Source organism: Balearica regulorum, chromosome 15 (genome assembly GCF_011004875.1).
Source record: "Balearica regulorum gibbericeps isolate bBalReg1 chromosome 15, bBalReg1.pri, whole genome shotgun sequence".
NCBI classification, from domain to species: domain Eukaryota; kingdom Metazoa; phylum Chordata; class Aves; order Gruiformes; family Gruidae; genus Balearica; species Balearica regulorum.
Window position 1 is genome coordinate 11,686,357 of NC_046198.1, and position 27,440 is coordinate 11,713,796.

General features: G+C 54.0%; 1 protein-coding gene across 7 annotated transcripts in view; it reads left to right on the forward strand.

Annotated features, from left to right (window-relative positions):
• The window catches only part of TNRC18 (trinucleotide repeat containing 18), a 57,327-nt gene that overhangs the window by 13,746 nt on the left and 16,141 nt on the right, over positions 1-27,440 (forward strand). For 2 of the 7 annotated variants that reach the window (XM_075767958.1, XM_075767960.1), the window contains exons 3-16: positions 5,505-5,630; positions 6,070-7,872; positions 11,132-11,234; positions 11,654-11,859; positions 12,073-12,219; positions 12,723-12,907; positions 13,677-14,100; positions 14,598-15,545; positions 16,181-16,356; positions 17,092-17,228; positions 17,706-17,834; positions 19,719-19,893; positions 20,955-21,321; positions 23,976-24,257. In XM_075767958.1, the coding sequence (XP_075624073.1) occupies positions 5,505-5,630; positions 6,070-7,872; positions 11,132-11,234; positions 11,654-11,859; positions 12,073-12,219; positions 12,723-12,907; positions 13,677-14,100; positions 14,598-15,545; positions 16,181-16,356; positions 17,092-17,228; positions 17,706-17,834; positions 19,719-19,893; positions 20,955-21,321; positions 23,976-24,257 (5,208 nt within the window). The remainder of the gene's footprint in view (positions 1-5,504; positions 5,631-6,069; positions 7,873-11,131; positions 11,235-11,653; positions 11,860-12,072; positions 12,220-12,722; positions 12,908-13,676; positions 14,101-14,597; positions 15,546-16,180; positions 16,357-17,091; positions 17,229-17,705; positions 17,835-19,718; positions 19,894-20,954; positions 21,322-23,975; positions 24,258-27,440) is intronic. The other 5 variants (XM_075767961.1, XM_075767962.1, XM_075767959.1 and 2 more) reach the window with 4 other exon arrangements.

The following is a 27,440-nucleotide window of genomic DNA, read 5'->3' on the forward strand; positions in this document are numbered from 1 at the left end:
GGGAAGCTGCTGCTTCTGCAGGGAGAGGATCAGGGATGCGCCGATGATGGTGAGCACGGGCAGCCGGTCTGGTATGGCGGCTGTCCCACCGGCGGTGGGAGGGGGCCCTGTGGGGGCTGGTGGCCGGCGGGTACTCGCCGTGCTTGGACTTCTCCAGGTTCCCCTCCCTCCCTGCTGGGGAAAGGGGACTCGTGAGGTTGTAAGCATTTATCCAGCTGTTTGTGGCCTGGACTGGTGTCCCAGTTGGCTGCCTGCGAGGTGCTGCAAGCCGGACTGGGGAAGAGGTGACCGTGCTCCTGGCCGAGGGTGGCTGTGGCCCCTGCTACGTTCCAGAGTTCAGCAGCCAGCAGAGACCCCGGCTGCAACGGGGCTGCAAATCTCCCTCGGGTGCCCAGCCTTGAAAACGTCCTGTGGAAATAAACCCCAACCCTTGCCGCTGTGTTTCCCAGCCCCTCTGGGCTCAGATTGGAAGGACCACAGGGCCAAGGCTTTCGGCTCGGGCCTCCCTGTGCTCACAGCCCCTTGCGCAGCGCTGCGCGGTGCCAGCCTGCTTCCTGGCAGGGTGTCCGTCCATCACGGCCCGGGGAGGAGGGGTTGAGATGCCGGCAGTTGGAAATATTTCATAAGTGGCAGAAACCCGTAACGGGCAGACAGGGCCGATGGGGGAGAGTTACTTCACCTCTCCCGGGGCGCTGGAGGCCGCAGGTCTTCCGGCGATGGGGCTGCGGCTTCTCGGGCAAAGAGGGCTCGTGCCTGGGGCTTGGCTTTGGGGTTGCGCTTTGCAACCGGCATCGCACGTGGCCGTCTGCTTGCCCGTCCAGGCCACGGGGCTGTCACACAGCTGCGTCCTGTTGCGTGATTCCCTTTGATGTGACAGCAGGGACTGGAGAGCCATCCCTGGGCACTAGCAGAGGCTTTTGCAGATGCTGCTCCTCCCTGGTGCATCGGCGCTGTTGGCTGGTTTGGAGGACACAGAGCCGGACTGGCAGCATGGGGAGTGAATTCCTCATTGAGTGGTGTCTCTGTGTCACTCCTGCTTGCTGTCGGTGGCCCTTCATGGATGCCCAAGTGAGCAGTCACCTCTGTGCTGGATCAGCAGCTGGCATGGTGGGCGACACAGGGATGCCGTGAAGGTGCTGGCTGGTCGCCGGCAACCGGGCTGGGGTGGAGCTGTTTTCCCAGTTCTGGCACACATGTATCGCATCAGGCATGTAGGCTGGCTCGTCGGCCAGAGCTGTGTCCATGGGGGAGATATGTTCAGCTCCAGCATGTCCCCTCCAGCGTGTCCCCCTCCTGCCTGGCTCTTTCACAACCCAGGCTGGGCTGACTTGCCCAGTTGGGGCTGAATTTCAGGCCTGGAGGACTGGGGGGGGGGGGGGGCGCGAGACGGAGAGAGCCCGCAGGTTAAAAACTCCAGGCGGCTGGTGGCACGCGGCAGCTCGCTCCACTGCGGGCACGTCTGCCCGCCTGCCTTCGCCACCTCGACCAGGCGATGTTTTCTGGCGGCTTCTTCCTCCTGGGGAACTGTGGGCAAACCCCGAGCGGGCTGAGCACGTGGGGCCCGTTTCCCTCCCGCTTCCCCCGACGCGACCTCCGGCCCCCAGACGTTTGGTGTGCGGTTTGTGCGGTTGCTGGTATCTCATCTCCCCATCAGTCACATCCCCTCTCGGTGGTGAGTCACCCGGCCATACCTCTTCCCCCAGTGCCGTTTAGGAGAGCTGAGCAAAGATGAAGATGTTTTCAACTGGGCTTATGCATCTGCACCCGCCAAGTTCCTCTAATAACAGCCCTCAGTGATTTATCTCTCAGTTGTGCAAAGCAGGTACGTTTTAAAAGCCCATCTTGGAGTGGACTTTTTTTGGGAAGGAGGGGTTGGGTGTGCATCCCCCCTCCATGCCCATCCACTACACCCACTGCATTATTGCAGCAGAAGCCAAGCAGGGACGTGCACTTTAGCTGCTGGCTCTCGCCTTCCTGCAGGGTTAAGGTGGCTTGAGGGACAATCTCTGTGCCCCTTAAAAGCTTTTACCCTCTGAGCTGGGCTGCTCTGGGTCACGTGTGCCCACACCGACAAAGCACCTGCGTGGGATTCATGTTGGTGGTGCCTTTCCCTGGTGACCAGAGGCCGTGCTGATGGGCACGCATGTTTGGTGTGGCGTGGCAGGGAAGGGGGGAATAGTCGGTCTGGTGCTGGCAGCGCTGCCAGCTCACGCCTCCCTGCCTGTGCCGTGGTGCCAGCCTGCCTCTGGGGGAGCAGTCGGCTGGAGGAGCGTGGCTCAGCCTGCCGAGACCTGTCGGCGTGTCCCTGAGCAAAAAGGATCTTGCGCTGGTTCAGCAAATGCTCTGGCCCCAGGCAGATGGAGATGGTTGTGGTTTCCCCCTTTCCCCTCCCTTTCCTCTGGCAGAAACCCATAGTTGGGGTGAGTTGTGCGTTGCTCACTGCGGTAGAGTTTCTCCCCTTGGCATCGCTTTCTGGCGTGGAGATCCAAGGAGGGAGTGACTTGCCTGCGGCTGCCTCCTGCAAATACAGCTACTTAGTGTGTGAAGGAGCAGCTTCTCCTCCAGGTCCTGCCCGGGGGAGTGGGGCAGCAGGTTTCAGGCTGTGTGTGTGTCTTACGCCAGTCCAGCGTTGCTGCTGGGGGGCTGTAGGGAGGAAGGGATGCTCCGGCAGTGCCTCGGGGTTGGATTTGCATTGGGTTCATCCCCAGGAAGACTATGGCTCTGATTCCTCCTCCCTGCCCCAGCTCTGGTTCCTGGAAGGGAACAGGCCAAGTAAATACAGCCCGGGCAGCTTCTACCTCCAGGTATTTAGGAAGGGAAAACAGTGTGGCTGATAAACTGGAGGCTGGGGTTTGGGTGGCTCTCTGGTTTTGCTGCTGGTCAGCTGGGTGGCGCAGGAAGGTCCTTCCACCTGCCTGTGCCTCAGTTTCCCCACCTGCAAAGCTTTGGGATGTGCTTTGAGCCCCCATGCTGGGCTTACACCTCTCCCAGGGGCAGCGCTGTTGTTGTGGCCCGCGGGAGGCGTTGGGAGGGGCTGCCTGGTGCGAGGTGGTTTTGGGGCTTGGCTGGTGGCATCAGCTTGGTTCTGCTGCTGCTTCCTAGCCAGGGTGGTGACGTTATCCCATGGGGTCCTCAGCCTGTCCCCCTGAACCTGTCCCCAGCTCAGACTGCACATGAAGCTGGCTGTCGCTGCTCTGCTCCCTGTTCCAGTGCAGCAGCTAGAAAAACCTTTGTGATGGCTTCTCTTAGGCTGGGCAGCCGGAGGGGATTTCGTCTGCCTTTCGGCCACTGGCATCACAGTCCCTTATCCCCTCGTTCTTTCAGCTGACCTTCCCACTCCTCCTCCTCTTCCTCCTGCAGCCCTGGGCTGAGACTGGGTCCCAGCTGTGGGATGTGATAATGCTGATTGTGGAGGAAGCCCCAGACATTTGGGGCTGGGGCTGACCCTGTGTTATCCTTGGGTAGGATAAGATGCTGCAGACAGGGAGCTGCCCCAGTAGGACCAGGGATGTAACCAGTACCAAAATGCCCCTTTGGGTACCAGTAGCTTAAGCTGTGTGTAGGCATCCCTGTGCTGGATGAAAGGGCTGGATCATGTCCCCTTCCTGAAGCTCTGCAGGTGGCTTTATGTCCTTGCACTGCATGCAAGTGGGGATGTGCCCTGGGCATCTGCGTACGGCGGTGTCTGCAGCGTGGGATGTGTCTCACCGCGATTTCCCTGCCAGTTTTCTCGCCTGCTGGAGCGGCTGCAGCTGGCATCGAGGTCTGGCTGGGAGAAGGGGCTCACGTGGCAATGTCTGGGGCTGGGGCCACCGGGCTGGCATGACACGGGGTGCTCCAGGGGGTTTGCCATGCCGCGACCATGTGCTCTGCCAGATGGGACTCGCGTTCCCTCGGAAATGTGTCGCTCCTGCTCCAGAGGCTGGCTCGTCGCCAGCCCAGCCACGCCGGAGCGGTGCGGTGGAGGTGGCGCGGCCGAGGCAAACATGCTGTGGAGTGGAGCTGCTCACAGCTGGCTGGGGTAGGTGCCCCTGGGTGCTGCACAGCGCTCTCCAGAAAATGTGTTTGGAAATGCTCCAATGTAAAGGTTTTGGGGTTACCAAGGAGAGGTCTGAATGTGTGTGCATGCTCAGTGCCTTTACAGCACTCTGCACAGGATTAAATGGCAAGTTTTACCTGCTGGGAACGGGCTCTGTGTTGAACTTCATGGGCACAGCAGCTCCCCTGGTCCTGCCGCTGGAGGTTTGGCGTGTGCGGGTGACGCTGCTGGGAGCTGTCGGGTGATGGATCTGGGCCAGGAGCTGTACGGAGCACCGTGCCGGTGAAGCACATGTGCCGGGATGCAAACATGTATGCGAAAAGAGATCCCGGCTGTCTAAATAATGTGAAATATTGACTCGCTCTCGCAGATGGTGCTCCACGTGCAGCTTCGGGGACTGAACTTCTCTGTCTCCTCTTGGGTTTTGGTGTGATGTTGTTTTGATCCGTTTGGATGCTGGAGTCTTGACAGACTCATTGCCTGGTTGCTTTCAGTGGGATTGTTGAATTTTGGGCAGGTTCATTGCTAATGGGGTCTGAGGGGAAGGGAGGAGAGTTGCAAAGGGCTTGACTGGCTCCTTCAGACTCTCCTGATGGCTTTTAATCAGTTTTTAAATGATGGCACCAACTGGGAGGCTGGTTCTTGCAGAGCGTTGGGGTTTGTAGTATTGCACGGGTGCCGTTTGGTGGCAGTGTTGCAGAGGAATTGCTGCCTGTAGCCAAGAGCTTGTGTTATTAACACTATTACGGTGATTGTATTCACTGGTGAAATGCTGCTGATGATTATTTGCATGAGGATGTTGCTGTGGGGCCCACTCTTGGAAGAGGCCTCAATGTCCAGGACATAATGCAGACCGCTGGCAGCAGGACCTTGGGGCCGTACTTCCACCTTCTCAGCTCCTGGATGGGTTTTTTGCTCTGTTTCGCCTTCCTCTGGCACAAGGTGCTGGTTTTGGATACATGAAACTGCGCTTTGTGTGAGCCGCTGTGGAGGAGGCTCTCATGTTTTCCCCAAAGCCTGTACCCGGTGCGGGGCAGCTGCGGCGGGGACGGGCTGTGTTGGCAAAGCTGTGCTGGCAAGAGTGTCTTATGGCTGCTCAGGAAGTGTGTTGGGGAGTGCCCTCACCCGCAGGTCGTTGTACTTGTCATAAAACTTCTTATCTATAGGTGGTTTAGCTGTTCTGCCTACAGATTTACGGCTGTGCTCAGAAAGCAGCATGCTCCATTTGCTGCAAAGGGGTGAGCTGGGGAACCCGCAGTGGGGGGTCAGTACCTGAAATCGGGGCCCCGAGCAGCTCTCCCCACCGTGGGCTGTGTGCGTTGCTGCACGCGTCCTCGCAGCAGCTGCTCCTGGCGCACAAGGGACCGACAGCCACAACAGTCTGTGCTCCTGCGGGTCTCATTCCAAGGCAGTGTGCCGCTTGGGCTGAAACATATTTTCCTCTTCTGTTTCCCATTTTCTGCAGGCTTTTCCCATCTGCCTAACGGGCTCTACCCATCGTACATACCCCTGAGCCACCTTGAGCCCCCCAGCGCCGGCAGTCCTCTCCTAGCCCAGCTAGGTCAGCACAGCCTCTTCGAGTCACAGAAAGGTGAGTCTGGGTCCTCGCATGCCCTTCCCCTTGGTCACCCCTGCATGTTCGCCCTGTCCTTTGTGCTTGCTTGGCTGCTGGAGCTGCTGGATGCTGAGGGTGAAGAGCAGGAGCTCCGTGGGGTTGTCATCCAGGGATGTTTCCTGGTCTTGGCAGTACCAAGGTCTTGGATGTGGCTTTGCTGTAGGGAACCTGGCAGGGTCCCTCCTTGAAGCCCCCAGGTGCTGCCACATCGCAAGGCTCAGTGTGCATCGGAGACAGGGCTGTCCTGCATCCCACCTGGACCATGTGGAGTTAACTGCCTGGTCTCCTCTGCTGTGGTCATTACTGAGACATCCTTGAAACCTGTTCCGTCCTGGTTTGCCACTTCTCGTCTGTCTGCGTGTAGGACTGACGGGGTTGGAGGCCCATGGTAATCTTGTTTGCTTTTGTTCTGCAGATGGGTTCTACCTGTCCGGCCATGCAGGCCAGTCTGCTTTGCACCCTCAGCCTCCCCTCTCGAGGACCGCGGGCAACCACACGCCAAGCACTCTGCTCCGGGAGAAGGACCTTGGGCAACTGCACAAGAGCTCGAAAGAAAGCCTGAAAGACCCCGGTGGGAAGGAGCGGGCATGCCGGAGTGATCTGTCCCTGCCCTTTGCCAAGAAAGAGGGCAAGCCGAAGGAGGAGCCCCGGCCCCGCAGCGTGGTAGACCTCACGCAGGACACCAAGCCCGACAGCGACCGGAAAGTGAGTGTGGTGGAGAAGGCAGTGAAGGTTGGCGAGCGTCTCTCGCCCTTCCTGGCCGAGCACACGCCAAATCGGAGCGCAGGCAGTGGGGAACCCAAGTCCAAGAACCCGCTGCAGAGCTCTTCCCTCAGCAACTGCAATGGCGGTGGGGACCCCATGCTGAAGGTCCTGGGTGCCGAGCAGGACCGCTGTGCCAAGGATCCTGCTCGGCATGATGAGAACATGAGGCCTTCCACGCATGCTCACGCGGAGCGGCTGAAGCGGGGGGAGCCCCTCCTGCCCTCCATGGGCACTTTGCACGTCTCCTGCAGCTGCCCATCCCCGCACCCCTCACAGCCAGGGAAGATGACGCCGGCCACGACATTCCCTCCACAGCCCGTCCATTCCAGCATGTACACCATCTTCCCACCGGCCAAGGAGCTGGGGAGGGAGCACAAAGTCATCGCCCCCACCTTTGTGCCTTCGGTCGAAGCCTACGATGAGAGGAGTGGGCCCATCCAAATCGCCTCGCAGGCCCGCGACAACAAGGCGAAGGACAAAGACCTTGGCAAGGTGGGGGTGCTGCAGTCGCCCACGGAGCGGTGCCTTGCGGACGCTTCCCGCACACTCTTGTCCCAGGACTTTTCTTGCCACAGCGATGCCAAAAGGATGGAGGCTCTGCGGGAGAAGGGCTCAGTGATCAGGGCAAACTCCATGGCACTGAAGAGACAGGTCACTTCAGAGCCCTTCCTCAACCGGCCAGGACTTGGCTCTCCAGAGAGCAGGGAGTTCCTGGCCTCCAAGGACTTGCTGAAGCCAAGTCCGGAGACAGAGCATCGCCCCTGTGAGCGGGACCGCTTCCAGCGATCCAGCTCCAAAGAAGCGGCAAAGGTCTATGGCACTTTGGACTCCTCCCGGCAGCACCTGGACCATGGTCAGCTGAAACCACCTGAGCAGAAGTGGAAGCCCTTTGAGATGGGCAACTTTGCCACCACGCAGATGGCGGTGCTGGCCGCGCAGCACAACCACGTCACCCGGGTGGAAGAGGAAGCCAAGAAGGTCTACCTTGACCCCAGCGGCTTGCCACGGTCCTCGGTGGTGGGCTCACGGGGTGCTACGGACGTCCTCCACCCCGCCTCCCATGGTGAAGGGTCGGCCATGCAGAGCCTTATCAAGTACAGTGGCAGCTTTGCCAAGGAGACCGCGTCCCGGCAGAGCTGTGGGAAGAAGAGCCCCTTTGGCGGCTTGGGCAACATGAAGTTGGACTCTTCGCAGCTGGGCGCCTCCAAAGTGCAGCAGCTGCTGTCGCAGCAGCCAGCGAAGCAGCTGAAGAGGGACCCCGAGAGACCCGAGAGTGCCAAATCCTTTGGCCGCGAGAGCATCGGCTCCCAGGGCGAGGTAGAGGTGAGGCACTTGCCCGTCGGCATTGCTGTGGCCGTGGCCCGGCAGAAGGACAACAGCAGCAGCAGCAGCAGCAAACTGGGGCCCAGCTTGGCAGACCGGGATCGCTCGATGTCTCTCAGCAGCATCAAAGGTAGGTTCCCCAGATGTGCCGTGGGACTTCCCTGCGGGATCTGTTCCCTGGGGAGAGCAGCCACCCAGTGCGGGCTGTGTGGCATCAGCTCAGTTTGGCATCCTCAGCTCTCTTTGCCTCCTGTTCCCAAGCCAGGGCACGTTGCAAACCACCACAGCAGGGAGTGAGACTGCCCGTGCAAGAGGCAGTCCCCTTTCCCCCACGCCATCCCCTCTGTCCACCTCCGAGGACAACCCTTCTCCACGTCTTTGATCCCCATTAGCAAAGGGAGTGGCAGAGAAACCCCTTAATCCACCTTTGTGCTGGTGTTTTAGTCTCATGGTTTTGCTTTAAGCCATGGTGCTGGCTGGAGGGGGATGGCTCCGGCGAGTGTTTTGGTGCTCTGCTTGGCTTGTGTAGCACGGTAACACTTGGGGGGTGCCTGGCGCAGGGAGAGCTCGGCTCTGCCGTGCCAAGGAGCGATGCCAAAGTGAGCGGCCTGCAAGCAATGGTTGGCTTTCTGTTTTTAGCCTTCACCTTTCCCATTTTTCTGCCTTTCCCCCCCTCCCGAACCTCAGTGGCGAGAGGCGGTTTCTCCCGGCCGGCAATCCCTCTCCTCGTTCCCATCGCCTCCTGTCGCCCTCCCCACGGCTGGGCGGGAGCCGACCGAGGACCTCGTGGGCAGCACAGGGAGCTGTTTGTTCAGCCGTTCAGTCGTCCCAGACCCTCCCAGCTTGCGTTAAATGTAATTTACTGAGCCGAACTAAAAGGCTGCAAACAAGGGTTGAATTCTGGCAGGCCTCCGGGCTCGTTGCTAAGTGATGCGGTTGGCTTTCAGACAGAAAACAAGACTGCTTTTCTCCTCCTCTCGCCCCCCAAATGCTGCCCCCCTTTTGTGTGCCAGGAGATATTCGTCTAATAACATTAGCTTGCTTGCGCTGAGTGGACGGTGCTTGAATGTTTAGACCTTTTAAGAAGGAGAAAGCAGGCTTTAGTTGGCTAATCTGTAGTATTTGGCAAGTAAAATGCAAGTATTTAGTGCCGGGCATTGGTTGTCAAGGAAACGGACCTAAGCCTTTCCTCCGTGCATAACTGATTGAATTTTTCTATGCAGTCCGTGCGTCATGTTCATATATATAGACAAAATGATCATTCACTGTCTGGACAATCATCAGTCTGTACAGAAAAGGGACCGTCCTGTCGGCGGGGTGGGGGCTAGGCGGGAATTAGACAAATAAGAAAGTGTGTGTTTGGATGGGGGACGAGAAGAAGATGATAAACGCGTCTATAAATAACGGAGTGCAAGTAATGTAGATGGGAGAGGGAGGAGCGGAGGTAAAATAACAAAATAATATGTTTCTAATAAAAGGCTGGTGGGGAGGAGGGGGTCGGCTCACCTTGTGCCAAGGAGCAGAGGGAAGCTGCAAGTTAACCAAGGGCTTGCTCCATGTTGCTGGCACCGAAGAGGGAGTTGGGCATCGACTGGGGAAAATAAATAGGAAAAGGGGCTCCAAGGCGGGGAAAACCTGGGCTAGGGGGTGAAAGGGGATTTGTGTGCGAGTGGGGATGCTGGTGGAGAGGCAGGGAGGGAAACTGTGGCTCTGGAGGGATTTGTGAACCCCGATGCCTTGTGCCATGGAGGCCGGGTAGTAAAACTGAGCAACAGAGGCTGCATAGGGCATCATTCAGCGAGTCGAGGAGGGGCTGGTTGGGGACAGCCACTGCCCGCAGTGTCCTGGCAGCCTGCAAGGGAAATGTGGTGACCCTGGGAAGTCCTTTGGGAGGAAGAGGTGTGTGCCAGGTTTTAAAGCATCTTCGCTTTCTGCCTGAAGCCAATGGAAGGAGCCTCGGGGAGAGGAGCCGGGAGAGATGTTGTCTTGTTCCTGGATTCCTTCTGACAGTAAAAGCTGAGGGAACTGGAGACTTGACAGCAAAAAATCCACGGGCTGTCCAGGTTTGTGGAAATACACAGTGGAGCCCTCCTTGAAAAGACTGCCTGTCAGCAGAATAGACTTGATGTTCTGAGATGCTTTCCCATGTGCCAAACCTTATCCAGACAGGAGAATGAGGACCCTGGAAAGGGCTGCCGGGAGCCAGGGTGCAGCCGTGCGAGGCTGTGCTGCGCCGCTGAGCCCTGCGGGGTGCAGAGCATCGCCTGGGCAGGGGATGTGCTGTCAGGGGGCACCGAGAGCTGGGGGGAAGCAAATACCTTCCTCCAGGCCCTGTTGGACCAGCCGGCAGCTCGCTGCAAGCAGGGCTGGGATTTAGGAGCAGATCATATCACCAAAGCATGACACGGAGAGGAGCAACAGGGAATTGTGGAAAAATTAATATGCAAGAAAGAAACTAGGGAAAAACTAGGGAAAATCAAGCCTAAAATCAGGCAGCTGGGTTGAAGACCTTGGATAAAATAAAAGAAGGGTGGCCCCAATACCTGGTCCTGGTAGGGCCAGTGAGGAACTGCTGTTCACTCCTGTGAATGTGCTTCGTAACCCCTCACACTCGTGGCTGCTACCGTGCCACGCTGTGTTTGCAAGAGCTGTTCTGATTCTGGACGAGCTGTTTCTCCAGCCAAACATCCAGCCCCCATTTTTGGACTCTTGCCCTCATCTGCCATATGTGCCCCTGCCTCGCCAGACCCTTTCTTGTTGCATGGCTGGGGGGGATGCAGATTCTTGCTAACGGGTTGAATTACAGAGCGGAGCACGCTGGTTATGTGAGGGTCTGTAGCATTGGTTCTGCCTGTTGCAGAAGGACAGGGCTGCAGAGCACACCCAGTGTGCCCAGACTGGTTTACAAGAGCAGAAAGTGCTTCAGAAGGTACAGAGATAAAACCCCCTCCCTGCGAAATGTGCTAAGCAGGACTGTATGGTTTGATGGAGGGATTTAGCTGTGCATTGTCTCCTTCTGAGATAGGAAATCTGCCACTGTCCTTCAGCAAAAGTGGGCCCGTTGGTCCTGCTGCTCCCAGGCTGGTGGCTGTCCTGGCATGGGAGACCAGCCTGACCAGGTGAGTGGGTCCGTCCCTTGATGGCTTGAAGACACGGATGTCTAACCACATGCACCTGGGTGCAACCAGGAGCCACCTTAGCGAGAATATCTTGATCACATAGACGGCCTCGCCCTGTCCTTTAGGGCTTGAACCTGATATACTCTTGGGGACAGTGGCATTTGGGTGTGCTGGCTCCCAGGCAGGGTGCTGCCCCTCCATGCCCAGAGGAGAGGGGACAGCTTTCCCCGGACTGTTTCTTGTGTCTGATGGTGCTGAGTTGTCTCTTAGGGCACGGACGCTCGGAAGATGACTGCGGGGATGAGAGGAGCCGCCACCGGGACAGCCATCTCCTAGCAGGGCGCTTGGAGCGGGATCAGGAGAAGCTGCTCAGGTGAGGGAGATGGAGGTCTCTTGCCACAGTGCCACAAGCCGTGCTCAGGGCCAGCCTGTCCAGAGAGGGGACAGGGTGGCATCCATCCTGGTGAAGCTGCTGGCACCAGCCTTGCTGGTGTGGAGAGGAGCGCTGAGTGGGGTACCATGGGGTTATAGGCAGATCCTGAATCCACAGCAGAGCAATCCTAATACACTGCTGCAAATCCATGCATGCCCCAAAGGGATGGAGAGATGGGATGTTTTATTCTGGACATGGCGTTAACCACCTCCATCACAGCTCTCCTTGAGTGTCTGACCCTGGTTTGCAAACACACTCGTTCTGCAGACTGGTCCATACCCCTGGGCTCCTCCGGCTGCGCAGTAACCTGCAGCACTTGGATCCTCCCTCACTCTCTCTCTTGCCTCCTCCATCACCAGAGAGAGCAAGGAGCTGGCAGATTTTGCCCGGATACACCCCTCCGGCTGTGCCACGAACAGTTTGAACTCCAACCTCATGGTGACGGGAGGCCCAGCCTTGACGGGCTCTGGGCGCTGGTCTGCAGACCCGACTTCGCACTTGGCAGCCCACCCCTGGCTTCCCAGGACGGGGAGCCCCTCCATGTGGCTGGCTGGCCATCCCTACGGTGAGTGCCCTGGGAGGGAGTGTTGTGTCCACGGGGTGTTCACACCGATGCAATCCAGGGAGAGGTGTTGCTAAGTGCCCGGTGAGGCTGCTGTCTGGTCACAGGGGAAGGGGAAGGAGGTATTTTGGAGTAGTCAAATGGTAGATGACTTCTCGCATGAGTAGGAGCTGCCTACATCTCCCTGAGTTGTGACTCTGGTGTTTCTTCTTGCAGGACTTGGTCACCCTTCCCTGCACCAGGGCATGACTCCAGGCTTCCCCCCTGCCATGGGGGGAGCTCTCCCTTCTGCCTACCAGTTTGCCAGAGACCCGCAGTCAGGGCAGCTTGTTGTGATCCCCAGCGAGCACTTGCCACACTTTGGTAAGGATGTGAGTGCGTCCCTGAGGGCCATGCTTTGACAGCTATGGAGGAAACAGGCTTCAGAGAGGGCTAGATAGGAGCATACCTACCCGTGGGGACCAGCAGCCACAGCTCGAGGGTGGGCGTGAGCTGGCCTCTTGGGAGGTGTGTTTCAGGGATGGAAATGTCTGATCTTCAGCAGTGATTCCTCATCCCCTGCAGGACCACATAAACTTTGGGTCCTTGGTTAGGAGAAGCTACTTGTGAGCTCAGCCAGGGACAGTCAGACCGAGGGTGTGTAGAGAGCAAAGCAAGTCAGATGGCCCCAGGACCCATGGGGTGGTGGGAGTGGGGCTGCCGAGGGGAGGATGGCACCCTTTCCTCTCTGCATTTCTGCATAGCCTGGCATTTGGCATCCCCCACACCCTGAGGCTGGGGTAGCGACAGTTGCCCTGAGCGATCCTCAGTCCTCTAGCCATCCCCGTCCTCCTGCCTCCCTGACTGCATCTCTGCTCATTCCCCAGCGGAGCTGATGGACCGGGCACCCCCACTGTGGCCTGCCATGTACCCCCCAACCAGGAGCTCCCTCCAGCACGCTCACCAGCTCCAGCTCCTCTCCCATCAGCAGCTGCTGCGGCAGCACGAGCTGTACATCCTGCAGCAGCAAGCGGCACACGCCATGGAGCTACAGAGGAGCGCCCAGCTCGTGGTATGTTTTCAAGAGCTTCTTGCTGGGATGTGAAACGAGTCTGAAGTTGAAGTGTCTGGGGGGAAAAAGCAGCTGTGCCTGTGTTGTAGGTGTGTCTCAAGGGGACGGATGCGTTGAGCGATCCTGCCCTGATCCCCGGGATATGAGGCATTCAGTGCACCCTGCACAGTTGGGGTGGGTTTTGGAGCAGCTTGGTGTAGAGCAGTGCTGTCAGGAGAGCTGCCCAGCAGCAGTGCGACCTTGATTCCTTCCCTAGGGATGTCTCTGTTTAGTTGAGTGGTTTCATCCCTGGTCACCTCCAAACCAACCTCCTGAGTGGCTCGGAGAAGCAGCTGCGGTACTGGCAGCAGTCACCCTGGGTCCTGGAGCCAGCTCCCATTCACCAAATGATTTTGGAAGTTGTGAGCTTTCATTTGGCTGATTTACACCCATTTAATTTTTATAGTGGTCATCTGGTTTTCAGCCTTCATTTTACATGTTCTTGCTAAGCTGGAGACTTAGAAATAAAAATAGTTTGCTTTGGTTGCAAGTGAAAGTTGAGACACCCTTCACATGACTCCTGGAGCCAGGGATTTGTAAAGGGTGATTTGACAGATCAGTGTCACCCCCCCATCAGATTGGCCTTAAAATGGTGTTGCGCTGAGGAACATGTGTTTTATTCCAGTCCATGTTTGATAAGACTGTGTTTTGGTCTCGTTTGGTGGTAAATCTGTGCTTCCCAGGAGCACGTAGAGATGTCATGCTGAGTTTTGCTTTGTTCTTGTCACAGGAGAGGTTGAAGGCGAATGAGCAGCGTGCAGATATGGAAGAGAAGGTGACGAAACGGAGCCTGGACAGTGCCAAATCAGGCCTTTCCTCCTCTACCCCGGGACTGGTGCATCGAAAACCACCCGTGCTGTCTCCCAGCGCCTCCACGTCCTACAGCAAGGCTGTGAGTCCACCTCCCCTCTCTCCCAGGGCCTCACCCGTGTCTGTGCTCAAAGCTGAGGTGATCCAAAAGATGGAGGAGCCACCTTCGCAGCCAGCCTACTCCTACCCCGCCACCCCCAGCTCCCATCCTTCCAGCCCGCCCCCCGCCTCTCCACCCCCTGCCCCTGCCATCCCTCCAAAGGAAGAGGCACCCGAGACTGTGGAGAAGAAAGACCTGGAGCTGGAAAAAGAGGCTGCTGGTCCATATCAGGCCTTGTTTCCAGGTAAGAGAGCCCTGCTTTGGCAGAGTCCCGTTGTGTTTGTGCCTGCCTCCCTTTTTCTCCTCAGCTCTTTCCTGCTTCCATCCCTTCCCCTAGAGAAAACCATGTAGCTCCTCGAAAAGGCAGGGCAGAGGCAAGGGCCAGGGGTGGTGTGATGGACTTGGATCGATGCCTGGGTCTTGGGGGTGCCTGGGGCTGTAGGCTGTCTTCCTCCCTTGGGTTGAGCCTGGGTTGGTTCCTCCAGGGCTGAAGTCTCAGTGGGAGAAGGATGCAGGGAGCAGATCTGTCTCCATTTGCAGGAGAATGCTCGAAAGGTGCAGAAGGGACCCCTGGGGTGCTGATGCCTGTGGCAACTTGGCCAGGAGAGTGGTGCCCAAAGCAGCCACTGCTTGAGAATAGGAAGAGATGACAGATGAAGGGAACTCATCTCTATGCCTTAGTGAGAGAGCTGCTTTGGAGATCCGGCCATTACAGGGCCTGTCCCTTCTGATGTCTTGCAGAGATCCCCCCAGGATATCCATTCCAGTCCCTGCCTCCCTCCTTTGGAAGACACTATCCCTACCTCCTCCAGCCCACCGCAGCATCTGATGCGGATGGCCTGGCTCCTGATGTCCCACTGCCTGCTGAAGGCTCTGAGCACATGGAGCTTTCCCCAGAGGTCAAACCCATCCACCTGTCTCCGTCCAAAATGCTAGAGCCCATCCAAGCAACAGCAGAAGAGGAGTCCTTGGAAGAGAGGGTGAAATCAGAGGTGCAGATGGAGGAAAGCCAAGAAGGCATCTGTGAGCAGGACATGGGGACTCTGAACATCACCACCTCTGCAGCCGTCCCAGTGCAGAATGTGGACAATTGCAATCTCCTCTTGCATCAAGGTGAAGCCCTGGGTGCTGTGGAGCAGGACCAGGAAGACCTCCAGAGCTGCCCACCTCCTTACCAGGTTGTGGCCTGCCCTGCAGAAGCAGAGGCTCAGGCAGAGACTGGGAGTGGAGCAGAAACCTGCTCCGTGCACATGGACTATGACGGTTCGCTCGTACACGCGGAGAACGAGCCACCCGAGATGGACTTGACGCCCCAGCGGGAGGAGGCCTCTGTAGCCATGGATCTGCAGAGTGCCGATGTGCCCCGGGGCAGGGAGTTTCCCAACCTGCCCCCTGAGGAGGAGGAGCAGGGGCCAGAGATCCCTTCCTACACGGAAGAGACAATCTCTTGCCAAATCCCGGCTCTGGACATCAAGCCAGGTGACCCTCTGGCTGGGATGAATGCTTTGGTGGCTGCCACAGAGATGCCTCAGGCTTGTTCCTTGTTGACTACGGCCAGCATCACTCCGTCCCAGATAAAGGTGGAGGTGTTACCTGACCAGGCCTTGGAGCACTCCTTCCTGCAGGGGATCACTTTGCTGAGTGAAATTGCAGAGATGGAGCTGGAGAAACGGAAGCAAGAAATGCAAAGTAAGTCATTAAGTGTGCACTCTGGCCAGCCTTGGACCAGGTTGGGTCTCCCTGCACTGTCCCTGCGCTCTGTGCGGGCAAAGGAGCAGAGCCACAGGTGGGACCTCTTGCAACCTGAGGAAGGAGAGCATCGCCCTGAGTCGCAGGAGCGGCTGGTACTTTGGATGGAGTTGGAGCAGGGGGTTTTGTTGCAGTAGGCTGAGCTACGTGTGGCTTTTGTACTGCTCTCCCCTTCCAAAGGCCCTCGCCATGTCTAGACAGTTTGTGGTATGCGTAGCGGAAATGGAGCCCCACTTGCCGAGAGCTGCCAGGGTAACGCCCTTCTGGCAGGCACTGAGTCTACAGTCTGTCAGGGTTTGGCACAAGAGGCCTCGGTAGCTCCAGATGATGCTTTCCAAGAGCTTGGCAGGTCCTGAAAAGATCTCACCTTCCAGTAACTTCCTGAGGTGAGACGTGATGGGAACTGCCAGTTGCACCATGGCTGGGTACAGCAGGAGATCTCAAGCGGGGGCCAAGGGTGGCTGGGAGGCTCCTTGAGCTGCCATGGTCCAGAAAGGGACATCAGCCTCACCTTGTGCCTGCTGGAGGAGCAGTCTTGGAAGGTGAACCTCTATAGCTGTTTTTTCTGTCTTCAGCAGGTCCAGAGAGTTTCCCTGTCCGGCCAACACTAGAGAGTTTGCTGGCTGCCAGCACCCACATGCTCATGGAAGTACTTTCCACCCCCTTTATGGAAAGTCTGAAAACCATCCGGTTGCCTCGAGAGCTGAATCCCAACAAAAAGTACAGCTGGATGCAGAAGAAAGATGAACCCGTAAGTAGCTCTAAGTGTGGCTGAGCCTGAAAAACCACAGTGCATCCACTCACCACAGCTTGCTCTTCCAGCTGCAGTTTGCCACCCGGCTCGTGCTGCCCTTCTGTGTTCAGCAAAGCGAACCGGCGCTTCCCTCACGTTGCATTTGTAGCTGTGCAGGAGTCAGTGCAGTGCAATTTAGCTTCCTCCCTTGTTTGTGAATCAACGCCATTGATCTCAGCAGGACCCTCGGCAGCCCTAGAAGTGGTGTTTGTAATACAAAGCCAGCAGGAACTCGTATGTTACTGCTTTGGCGGGGGGGGATAATTAAAGATAGTGGCAGGAAAGTTTTTCCTTTTTTTCTTTGCTGACTCTTCCCCATGGGAGAGACTGACAAATTATTTTGTACCCAGCAAGTAAGTGTTCCACGACAGGGAGTATTTTGATCTGTCTTTTTAAATAAGGGAAAAGAGACTCCATGGGTGTATTTCCCAGGGCTACTCTCCCTCAGAGCTGATACCATCCAATGCATTCACCACAGAACATTTTTGCTTGGTTGGTTTTGCCTTGGTACCGCTCTGGGGCTGTGCTTCTTGTGGGCAAGGGTGCTCTGCTCCCCTTGTAAGCATGGAGGGTTTCCCTGCCAGGCTGCAGATCTTGGCAATTGCAAGGGCAGCCCAATGTACACCACCCCAGTCTAGGTGGGGGCCTGGACATGTCCTGACCTTCTTGCCCCCTCTTGCCTCCCCACCGCAGATGTATTCCATCAAATCAGCCATTGAGAACATGGATGCAATGGAGCTGGACTACAGGATGAGGCTGGCGGAGCTGCAGCGGCGGTACAAGGAGAAGCAGCGGGAGCTGGTGAAGCTGCAGCGCCGCAGGGACTCAGAGTAAGTTGCAGGCTGCTCACTTGGTCTTTTTTTTTCCAGCTGGGCACTTTCACTGCCTCTCGATCCAGGAGAGAAAACAGCCCTCCATCCCTCCCTGTCTCTTCTCCTCTCCTCCTGGTACAGCCTGCCAGAGCTTTGCACAACACACTCCTAGGCTATGTGGACATGACACCCTGATCACTGGTGAATGCAGCTGGGAGACCGTATTAGAGACAACCTTGGCTTCAGCAGCTCAGTTTAGCAGTTTGGTGACAGGCGAAGGTTCTGGGTTGGCTCCCGTTCTTGCTTGCTTTCTTTTAGTTTTTTTCGCTTTTTCTTCTTTTTTGGATTTATTTGCCTTTTGTTTTTTCCCGTTTGTTTTGCTTTTTGGTCGCAAAATTTGATTTTGCTTTTTTTTTTCCTTTGCCTTTTTTTTTTTTGTTGCCTTTTTTTTTTTTGTTGCCTTGGTTAACAGTGAAGCGTGTGGTTTTTTTAAAGGGAAAAGCATGACGAGAAAAGTAGAAGCTTGGCGAGAAGAGGCCCTGGAAGGCCCAGGAAGAGGAAACTTGGATCAAGCGCTCTGTCACCCATTAAGGAGAGAGGGAAGAGTGACAGCAAGAGTGGAAAGTAAGGCTGGAATTTGGGGAAGACGGGAAAATGGCAGGGTCGCTGCACCAGGGTCTTACTTGGGGAGAGCATCTCAGATGCAGCGGGGGCTCGCCGTGGTGTTCTGGTGGCAGGCCGGTGTCTGGCAGCAGTGGTGTTGTGGAAGCGTGTGCATTTAACGTGAGTGTGTCCTTGCGGTGGGAATACGGTGCCAGCCTCCTCCCTCCCCGCTGGTAGAGCACGTGTCTGTGGTGTTGGGTACAAGTAGGACAGGCTGAGTTGAGCGGCAGTGAGGTGATACAGAGCAGCCAGCTGGGCAGGGACCTGTAGGTGAGCTCTTGGTGTCAGGTAGTGCGTCCTCATGTGCTTTTAGGAGAGCAGACGGTGCAAGCTGGTGCTGTAGAGCTAATTGCAGGGATGCTGATGTCAAAAACTGGAAGGACAGGGCTATTCCAGGTTGTCTACTTTATAGGGCCTTTCTGCTGTGTTTCTGCTGTCTTCATCTGTTCCCTTAATCAGTGGGAGCTGGTTTCGCCTGACCTCTCTTTCAGGTATCTGGATCATTCTTTCCCCTGCTTTCTTCTCTTTTGCAAGTCCAGCTGCTCTTGTTTGGATGCCTGGATCTCACCACCATTGGCCATCTAACCATCCCTAGATGACCAAGTCCCTCCAATGGAAAGGCACCTCCAAGCTGCCTCCATGCGTGCTATTTATTTTTGCAAATGTCCTTTCAACACTACAAATTAGATTCAGGTGCCCAGCTCCCACTGACCATGTACTTCTGAAAATCTGTCCTCTTGGTGGCTCTGTGTTTTGCTCTTCTTATTTGGATGGCTGGACAGGCTGGAGTCATCCAGAGGTGGCTGGAGTTGTGCATGTATGCGTGCATGAGCGTGTTGCGTGTGCATGTCCCCGCATCACAGGAATGCTTGAGCAGCGTGGCGTGGGAGATGGAGATGCACCCTCAGCCAGTGTCCAGGGCCTGAGGTGTTGGTTTAGGTGTCTGTGGAGGTCAGCAGAGAGGACAGAGGGGAGGGGAGATACCTGGAAGCTGAGGAGGCTGCCCCATGTCAGTGGCTTTGTGGTGGTGGTGTAACGTTGGGCCAGCAGGCTTCACATGAAGGATGCAGCATACGAGAGCTTGTAATGGAGGCTTGGTAGAGGTATTGAGGTGCTGACTGGTCATCCATCAGATAATTCCTGGAGACAGCTGGGGAGCAGTGAAAGATGTGCTTACAGTCTCACTGACTTTATTTTTTTTTTAATTATTATTTATTTACCCTCTCCTTTCCCCCCAAATCCCAAAGCGAGACCGAAGACGTACATCACAAATGACTCTTGCAGAGGAGCCAGGCTTGCAAAGCAGATTGCCTGTCCTTTGGGCAAGCCAGTCCCTGCAGTGCCCTGTCCCTCTGTGTCACCCTGCGTGGCAGTTCCTCACCACCTCCTTGCTTATACGCAAGCAACCAGAGCAAGTGTCTGGGCAGTGAGGCACCTCCCCGGGCCTCGAGAATCTCTCTCTGCACCTCATCAGAGTCCTTGAAAGTAGAGGTGGGAAAAGACCTACAGGGCCAGCTCAGCTGTCTGTCCTTCCCTCTGCTGCTCTGTACCAAATTGGGCACTTTTCAGTAGCCGACACCAGTTACTTCCTTTCAGAGACCACCTGGCAGGTCTCTGATTTCAGGCACCCTCATCTGTACTGGTGGCCAAGAGTGTGCAAGAAGGGCTCCTTGGCTCTCCTGTTTGGTGGAAAACCTTGTCCAAACGGCTGTCACTTCACAGTGGACTTGGCTCCCATTGAGGATCCCTGCTGCCCTAGGAGGCATTTAACCTCACTTTTGAGCTTGGTGGGGATCACAGGGAGGAAAGCCCCCCACCTTGACCCATCCTGTGCTTGGCTTGCAGACTGAACAAGTCCTTGTTGCTCTCTGAAGACTCTGAGACTGGCGAGGGCATGAAGAAGCGGCACAAAGGGGCCCTCCCAGAGGAGGACGAGGATGTGGAGAGCAGCAGTGGCAAGGTGAAAGGGAGGAACCAGAGCTGGGAAGAGCATGATGCAGCTCCCAGCTTCTCAAACGAGGTCAGTGCCCTCATGGGGAACATGGAGCCACGGGCCAAAAGCAGATCTCTTTCCTGCTTTGCTAGTGCTGGCTTGCACTGGATAACCCCTGATCTTAGAGAGTCTGCTCTCAGTTCATGTGGGTTTAGGAGCTCTTCATGAGAGGACTGTCTGTGCAGCGGAGGGGTGTTTGCAAAAGCTAACGTTGGCTTATGGAGCTTGGACCTCTTTGGTAGGCAGCAGAGAGGCAAGCGCCTTCGAGCCAGCCAGAGCATTGCAGTGTTGCACTAGCTCTGAATCCAGAGCAGTGCTTGTCTTACCCCTTCGCCTGTCGAGATAGCGGAGGGGAACGGACTTCCGAAGTGACGGAGGAAAGGGAGCGCAACCTCGCTATTTTAAATGCAGGGCTTTCTTCTGCCCCTGTTGAGGCAATGAGATATTTACTGGAGCTTTAAGCTGCTGATGAAATCCAAAATGCATCCAGGCGAAGTACTGAGTTACAACTGCTGTTATCTAGCTGTAGCACATGTAAAGTATATTTACTTTTTTCAAGAAACAAGAAAATACTGAAAAGAATGTAACAGCCCTGGCTGTAATGTAGTAGTGCTGAGAGGTATTTGGGTCTTTTTGGCATCCCAGCCTCTGGAGCTGGTTGATTATGTGGAAATCTGTATTTATTTGGCTGGGGTTTTGGGTAAAGACGATTTTTAATCCTCGTGGTTTAGAGAAAAGCTTGTAAAACCAACCCAAACATATCCTAAAAGCCAGAAGGTGTTGAGAAAAAAGAATTCCAAAACATGTTGTTCTATGAACATACTTCTTTTGGAAGAAAATTCAATTTTTCTAAGTTAATCTTGTGATTTTGTAGCACTCGATAAGGGTGAAGCTGTGCCGTTTGCTGACATTTTCCTCTCCTTCTTCCCTAGCGTCATGGTGGGTTATGGCAACTGGGGCTTAAGACCATCATTTTGAGGCCTTATTAACTAGCGTGCATGAGAGACTGTTACGAGGGCTAGTAAAATCCCTCAGGCCTGCCATGATATCTGCTCTATATTCACCTGTGTCTCTTCCTTTTACCCCAGCAGTTAAAGCTCAAGAAGAAGAAGGTGCCATCAGATCAGGAGCAGCTGGCCAGCAAGCTTGACAAGGCCCTGTCGCTCACCAAACAAGACAAGCTGAAATCCCCCTTCAAGTTTGCCGACAGCTCTGGGGGAAAGCTGAAAACTAGTGGAGGTAGCAGCAGGTACCTCCCACCCCACGAGGCTCTGCCAAGCAAGGAGGAGAAGAAGAGCCTGGCCAAGAACCTGGGCTTGTCACTGAAAACCACCAAGGAAGGTAAAAATAAAGTGGCTGCCAAAATGAAGAAGATGGAGATGGGGTTAAAAGTAAAAAATCAGCTCAAGGTTTCCCATTCACCAGCAATATCTGAAGTTAGCAGCTACTCCTATAGTAAGTAATCCCGCATTTACCTCTTCTTACAGTGTAATCTGTTGTGGGGGCTTGTGGGGGTTTCTGGCCTCATGGAAGGGGTCTTGGAGATGGATCTGGTTTTGCTCATGTGTGAAAGGTGACTTCCTCCCTGGCTAATCAATGCTGCTGCATCTTTGGGGTGAGCATGAGTTGTCTGCCCAACCTGCCATCCAAGAGGTGGCTGACATGAGCGTGTCTCTTCCTGGCCTGTATTGTACAGATCATCAGTGGGGAAAAATGCTTTAAAAAAGAAATTGACTCACCTCCTTGCTTTTGGTAGGAGTAGACACTCTCCATCTACCTGTCAGATGAGGACTCGGCCTCTGCTCCAGGAGGTGGTTAATGGTTGACTTTTGAGGTCCTTGGTGAGTTGGGTAGAATGCCATGGAGTCAGTTGGAGAAGGCAAAGGCTGCCAGGGGCACTGATGTTTGTAGGCGTCCTCCTGCCCTTCAGTGTTTCGGCTTGGTTCCAGGCCGACTGTTCTCAGCCTTCCCATCTGTCTCATCAGTGTTCATCTCCACCCCAGCATCCTCTGTACTAATTGCCATTTCTGAACCCAAAGTGCGCCTGAGGCAAAGGTTCTTGCAACTGAGCAGACCTGAGGACTCCTGTTACAGAAGGAAAAAGCTGAATTGCAGATAGCGTTGGGAAGGCAGTAGAACCAGAGGTAGAAGAGTCGTTAGTGGTTCAGACAGACAACGGGGCAGAGAGCATATGAGGGACTTGGAGTTCATGGTCTGAGGCCCGGTTGTGTAATTGTCTTCGCTCACTTGCATGCGCATCTTTTCCTTTGGTTGCAGCTATTTAAGTCCCATGTTAAAACCATAATGGGGTGCTTGTATGCATAACAAATGTATCTCTTGGTGCAACACCGGTTTAGAAATTTCACTAATGAGGAAGATGATGAGCTAGTGATTCTCCAACTGAACAAATGCTTGGCATGAAATTAGCCATTTACATCGCAAAATAGGAGCCATTGTGTCCACTGGTCTTGAACAAAGCCTTTGGCTGGTTGTACTGTACACACCACCCAACAGTTCTGCTCTTGAATGGGCTTCACTCCCGAGGACAGACGCATGGCTCCTAGACTGGGAGCTCTGGAGCTAATGGGGAGAGGAGGCACAGGCTCTTGCTGGAGCTAAAAGCCTTGGCTCGTGGTAGAGGGAACTTTTGCAGTGCCTTGGCACTTGGTACTCTGGTTTCGTGAACAAAACTTCCCTCCTGGACTTAAGGGAGCTGCTGTTTCACACCTCTCCTCTCCAGCGAGTCTCCTGGTGTAGAAATGTGCCCCTTTGTCACATGAATCTCAGCACAGGTGGATTGTTGTCAGTGAGGAACCTACTCTGAAATGGCTCGGCTTTGGTGCGTGCTTTTTCAGCTGTGTGCAGGTTCAAGGAAGGGGCTTTAGTCTGTCATTTGGTCGCTCAGGCGTGATGGATTTGGGGAGGCAGGTCGAGCATATGGCAGCACCTCTCATTATTGGTGGGCTGCTCTTGTGGAGGAGGAGAAGCAGGACTGACGCCAACTCTTTCTGCCTCCTAACCTCATGGTTTTCTAGCTGGAGTCCTGAAAACCTTGGGCATAGATCCAAAGGGTGAGCTGAGCATTCTGTTCCCACAGATTTTAACAGAAGTCAGATGCCCAAAATCATTTGCGTATTTGGGCTCTGAACCTTCTAAACTTGCTATCCCTTGTTCCTTCGTCTCCACAAGCAATGCAATGGAGGTGGGGAGTGATGCCTGACCTGGGCTGACACTGCAGAACATCTGCTGCTGCTCACAGGCTGGAATGGTCCCTGCCACAATGTCCCTAATGTTGTGGAGCTGACGATGTGTTCATGAGCCAGGAGGTGACAATTCATACCCACTTTTATTGTGTCCAGAGGTACCATATACTTCTCGTTCCACTCATCAGATGGCAGAGGGGACCGCTGGATAACATCTCACCACCCATGGGGCTTGGTGGCTTTGTAAAGCTGCAGTTCATAGACCTAGGCGCAGCTTGGTCCCTGCTTCATTTCAGTGTACTTTGTATTGCACACTGCAGAGTGGCTGGGGTGGCATGGTTGGAGTTAGACATTTGGAGTTAGACACATTGCCTGCTTTGGCAGTTGGGCTCGCTCCTGCTGCCCACGTCGAAAACCCTCTGGGATAGCTGGTTTGTGTAGAAAAGGAGATTTAGGTCCGAGTGTTGAACATAACCGTGGTTAAGACTAATTCAGGTTGATGGTCCAGGTGTTGGCATTGCTGTGCCTTTGGTGGACATCTTCACGGTGGAAACGTCTGCCTCAGTTTTCTGCTCCTGAGCTAAAACCACTCCTTGGATCTTGTCTTAAGGAAGGACAGGAGCCTTGTGGCCTAGGAGGAGAGTGTCTATTTCTGACCAAAAGAAGGAAATACCTATTTCTGTGTTTATTTGGCTCCCACTTCTTAAGCCTGAGACTTGCGGTGATAGAAGGATCTGGCGGTGGGGGACATGGCAGCACACGGCCCCTCCTGCAGCTATTTTACCCTCCTGGTTTACAGCCTTTTCACAAAGAAAGTCACCAAAGCACCTCCCAAAAAAACCCACCCAAAAAACCCCAAACCTCCATTCTTTGATGTAACGCTCTTCCCACCCGCTTTGACCACAGATACGGACTCGGAGGAGGAGGAGGAGGGATCCCTGAGGGACGAGTGGCCGGCGCAGCCCCCGTCTGCCCCCAAGCCGCGGCCGCCCGGTCTCTACAGCACAGCAGCCAGGAAGGGCGGCCGGGCAGCCGGTGGCCCCAAGGTGGCCCCCCGCAGCACAGTGGCCGGGCGGCCGCTGAAGCCGAAGGCAGCGGCGGGCCGAAAGCAGCCCTTCTGCCTGCTGCTGCGGGAGGCCGAGGCAGGATCTTCCTTCAGCGACTCCTCGGAGGACTCGTTCGATCAAGGTTACTAGCTTATAGCAAACGCAACCCCAAATGCACCCCTCCGCCATGTCTGTGTGGGAGCGGGCGGGGCGGGGGGCCTAGAGCAAGCAAGGGGCCTGGCCGGCTGGGGTCAGCCATTTTGATGGTCGGAGCCAGGGTGGCCATCTTTGTTCTTGGCAGCGTAGCCTGCTTTATCAGCCCAACATTTATTTTTTATCCTTTTTGTACCTGTATCATTGTGATATTATTACTGGCTGGCTCTTTTAGAGCTTTTATATCAACTGGGTTTTAGTGTCCACCTCTCCCTGCTTTCCTGTTCCCTTTCTCCCTTCAGTTTTTCCCTCACTTTCTTCCTTGCTGCCACCACCACCATTATATTATTATTACTACTTTTACTATTATTTTATTTCTTATTATTTTATTTTGGCATGGGCCTTGTAGAGGTTTGGAAGGAGGTTTTTTTTGGTCTTTTTAAATTACTTTCCTTTTTTTTTCTTTTATCTTTTACTTTTTCCTTTTTTTTTAATACCGGGATACTGTTGTGTGGCCGTGTGACTTGATGTTTGTACTGCGATTTGGTATACCAAGCTTTATTAAACATATCGAGTTCATTTTTAACTAAACCTGTGTACCTTGTCTCTCTTGCTGTGTCTCTTATCAGGCGATTAGGTTGCCGCTTCACTTCATCCTGCTCTGCATCCCCCTCCTGCTCCCACTCCCCATGAGTAGAACTGGAATTAACCTAGTCTGGGGTACTCTCTATTATTCAAATATCCCTCTGCCTTTGTCCAGATAAAGCCTAGGCTTTTCCCTCCCAACACCTTTGATTTCATTTTTATTTTGTTCGCCCAGTGTTGTTTTGTTGAGGTTTTTTTTCAGCTTGTTTCCTCTGTTGATAGACTCTCTTGAGGCAGGCGGATAAACGTGGAGGCACTTGGTCCTCGTTGGTGCTGCAGGAGGGTGCTGGGTGTAAGGTCCCCATTATTTAACTGCCAGAAATTTTTCTTTTTCACTTTTTAAATTGTATACAGTGAGTTTTTGTGTCTCTTTTTGTGTGGTAAGATTTTTTCAGATGCCCAGATGTAACCCATGGTGTTCAAGGATGTGGCAATTACTGCATTAAATTTGACTCTGCAGTTTCCCTTCCTCACCCTCACCCCAATTTTTTTCTTGCAGCTTTTTTTTTTTTGTCAGCCTGTCATTAGTACTTCAGTGGGAAAAGAGATTACTTGAGACTTTTTCTCCAGAGACACAAGGGGTTTCTGTTTTAGAGCACACTCATTAAATAATAATCATGGAGAAAGGTCATTTTAATGAGCCCTTGGCTCCCAAAAGAAAGTAGCTCATCTGGGCTGAATGCTAAGCAAGAGCATCCCCAGTTGTTATCATCTACCTTACATGGCAGATCTGGATGCAGCGCAGCAAAAGCTTTTTAGTATTTCACACTGCTCAGACGGCTGTTAATTGAAAATGGGGCTGGATAGTTTTGCTTTTGTTTTGTTTTTCTTATTTTTTTGATGTTAATCTCTCCATGTACCTGTTTGTTTTTTCTTCTCTCCAAACCCAACCTCCAAAGAAAGATAATTTAAGCTAAAAAAAAAAAATCATACACAGCAGAAAGATACAGAATGCTGATTTGGTTTGATGTGGCTCTGGGCTGGACCCACCAATGCATTTCAAAGAAAATCCAAAAGAGAAATACATGTTTCAAAAAAAAAAAAATTCTTTAGAGAATTCAAAAAGTTCTGGGGATCGTGGATTTTATGTAAGTGTGAGATTGCCACATTTCCATGAAGAGTCTGTGTTAACTTCCATTCTTCCCTTCCCTGTTCCTTCCTGCATCTTTTCTTTGTTTATTTTGCTGCTATTGGAAATTTTGAGGATATCAGTCCCTTTTAGGTGCCAAGTTCTTGAGGGTTTTTTGGGTTTGCTTTTTGGTTTTGCTCCAGGTAAGCAGATAGGTAACTTGTCCCTAATTGGCTTTGTCTATTTTTCAAGTAACCTGTCTGCTTTTAAAAAACCTAACAACTAAAATCCCAGTTTTATGGGATGAAGTCTGGGGTGGGGAGGGGATATGGGAGGAGGTTGGGCAATCTGGAACAAATGGGGAAATGCATTGTAAATCCCTCTGGGGTGTCATTTAATGGTGGGGAAACCAAAGATGCAAAACCTCCTGGGGTGGGAGGTGGGCATGGAGGGGGAGGTGGGGAGGGATTATTGATTACAGTTTTGGTTTTTTCTGCAAATGATTTTTTTTTGGTTGTTCTTTCTCAGAAGCATTACTTGAAGGGATATTTGGGTAATAGGGTTTCTAATGGCTTTCCCTGATACTAAACCGATTAATAACCTCAGCTTTTCTAGAAGTGCTCGCTTTCTCCTTGCAGCTGCTTGACCAACCCTTTCACCCCTGCCCCTATCCATGATGCTTTGAATGTCTGTGTCGGTCTCTTGCATTTGCTCTCACGCTGCACTAAAGAAGCAAAGTGGTTGGCTGGTTGTAGGGCAGACACTTCTCAGCGAGGGTCACTAGCCATGAACCCGAACCTTGACCATTGTTATGTAGGTAGGCAAAATAACTTTTCTTTATGTCATCTGTCAGCCTCAGATGTTTCGATGTTACCTCCATGAATAATGACACGTAGCTCTTTGCATTCTCTTGGTTATTTGAATTTTGAAGATGATTGCTGTCCACTTTTGACTTTCCTCTGTCCATGAAGAATCTTGCATGGAAGATTGGCTTGTGTGTATGTGTTTGAGGACTCCAGAAATGCTTTACTGTTTACAGACCTTCTTTTGGAGAACCCCTTAACCCAGCGAAGGGAAGGATTTGCAGATGGGTCCGAGATGAGAAGCCACGGCCCTGCCTGCAAAGGCTCTGCCACTGTCCTTAAAGGTTTCTGGCCCATGATGCAGACTGTTGTACCTTCAGGGTAATTGGCTGGCCGTGGCCCTGCCTGTATCTACGTCAGAGGTAGGAGTAGCTGCAGGAAGACCTGTTATCATCTGGTTTGAGATAGAAGAGATAGGGACACGTGCTTTCTTGCACACCGAGCACCACGTTGACATTCTGATAACGGGCAAAACTTGCGGGTTTTCATCCAGTGACCTTGGAGAGGAAACCGCTAATGTGGGCCAAAGCCACAGGGGACCTTTGAAAACCATCAGATAGGTAATACCATGAGCTTTCTGAGGCTGAAGACCAGT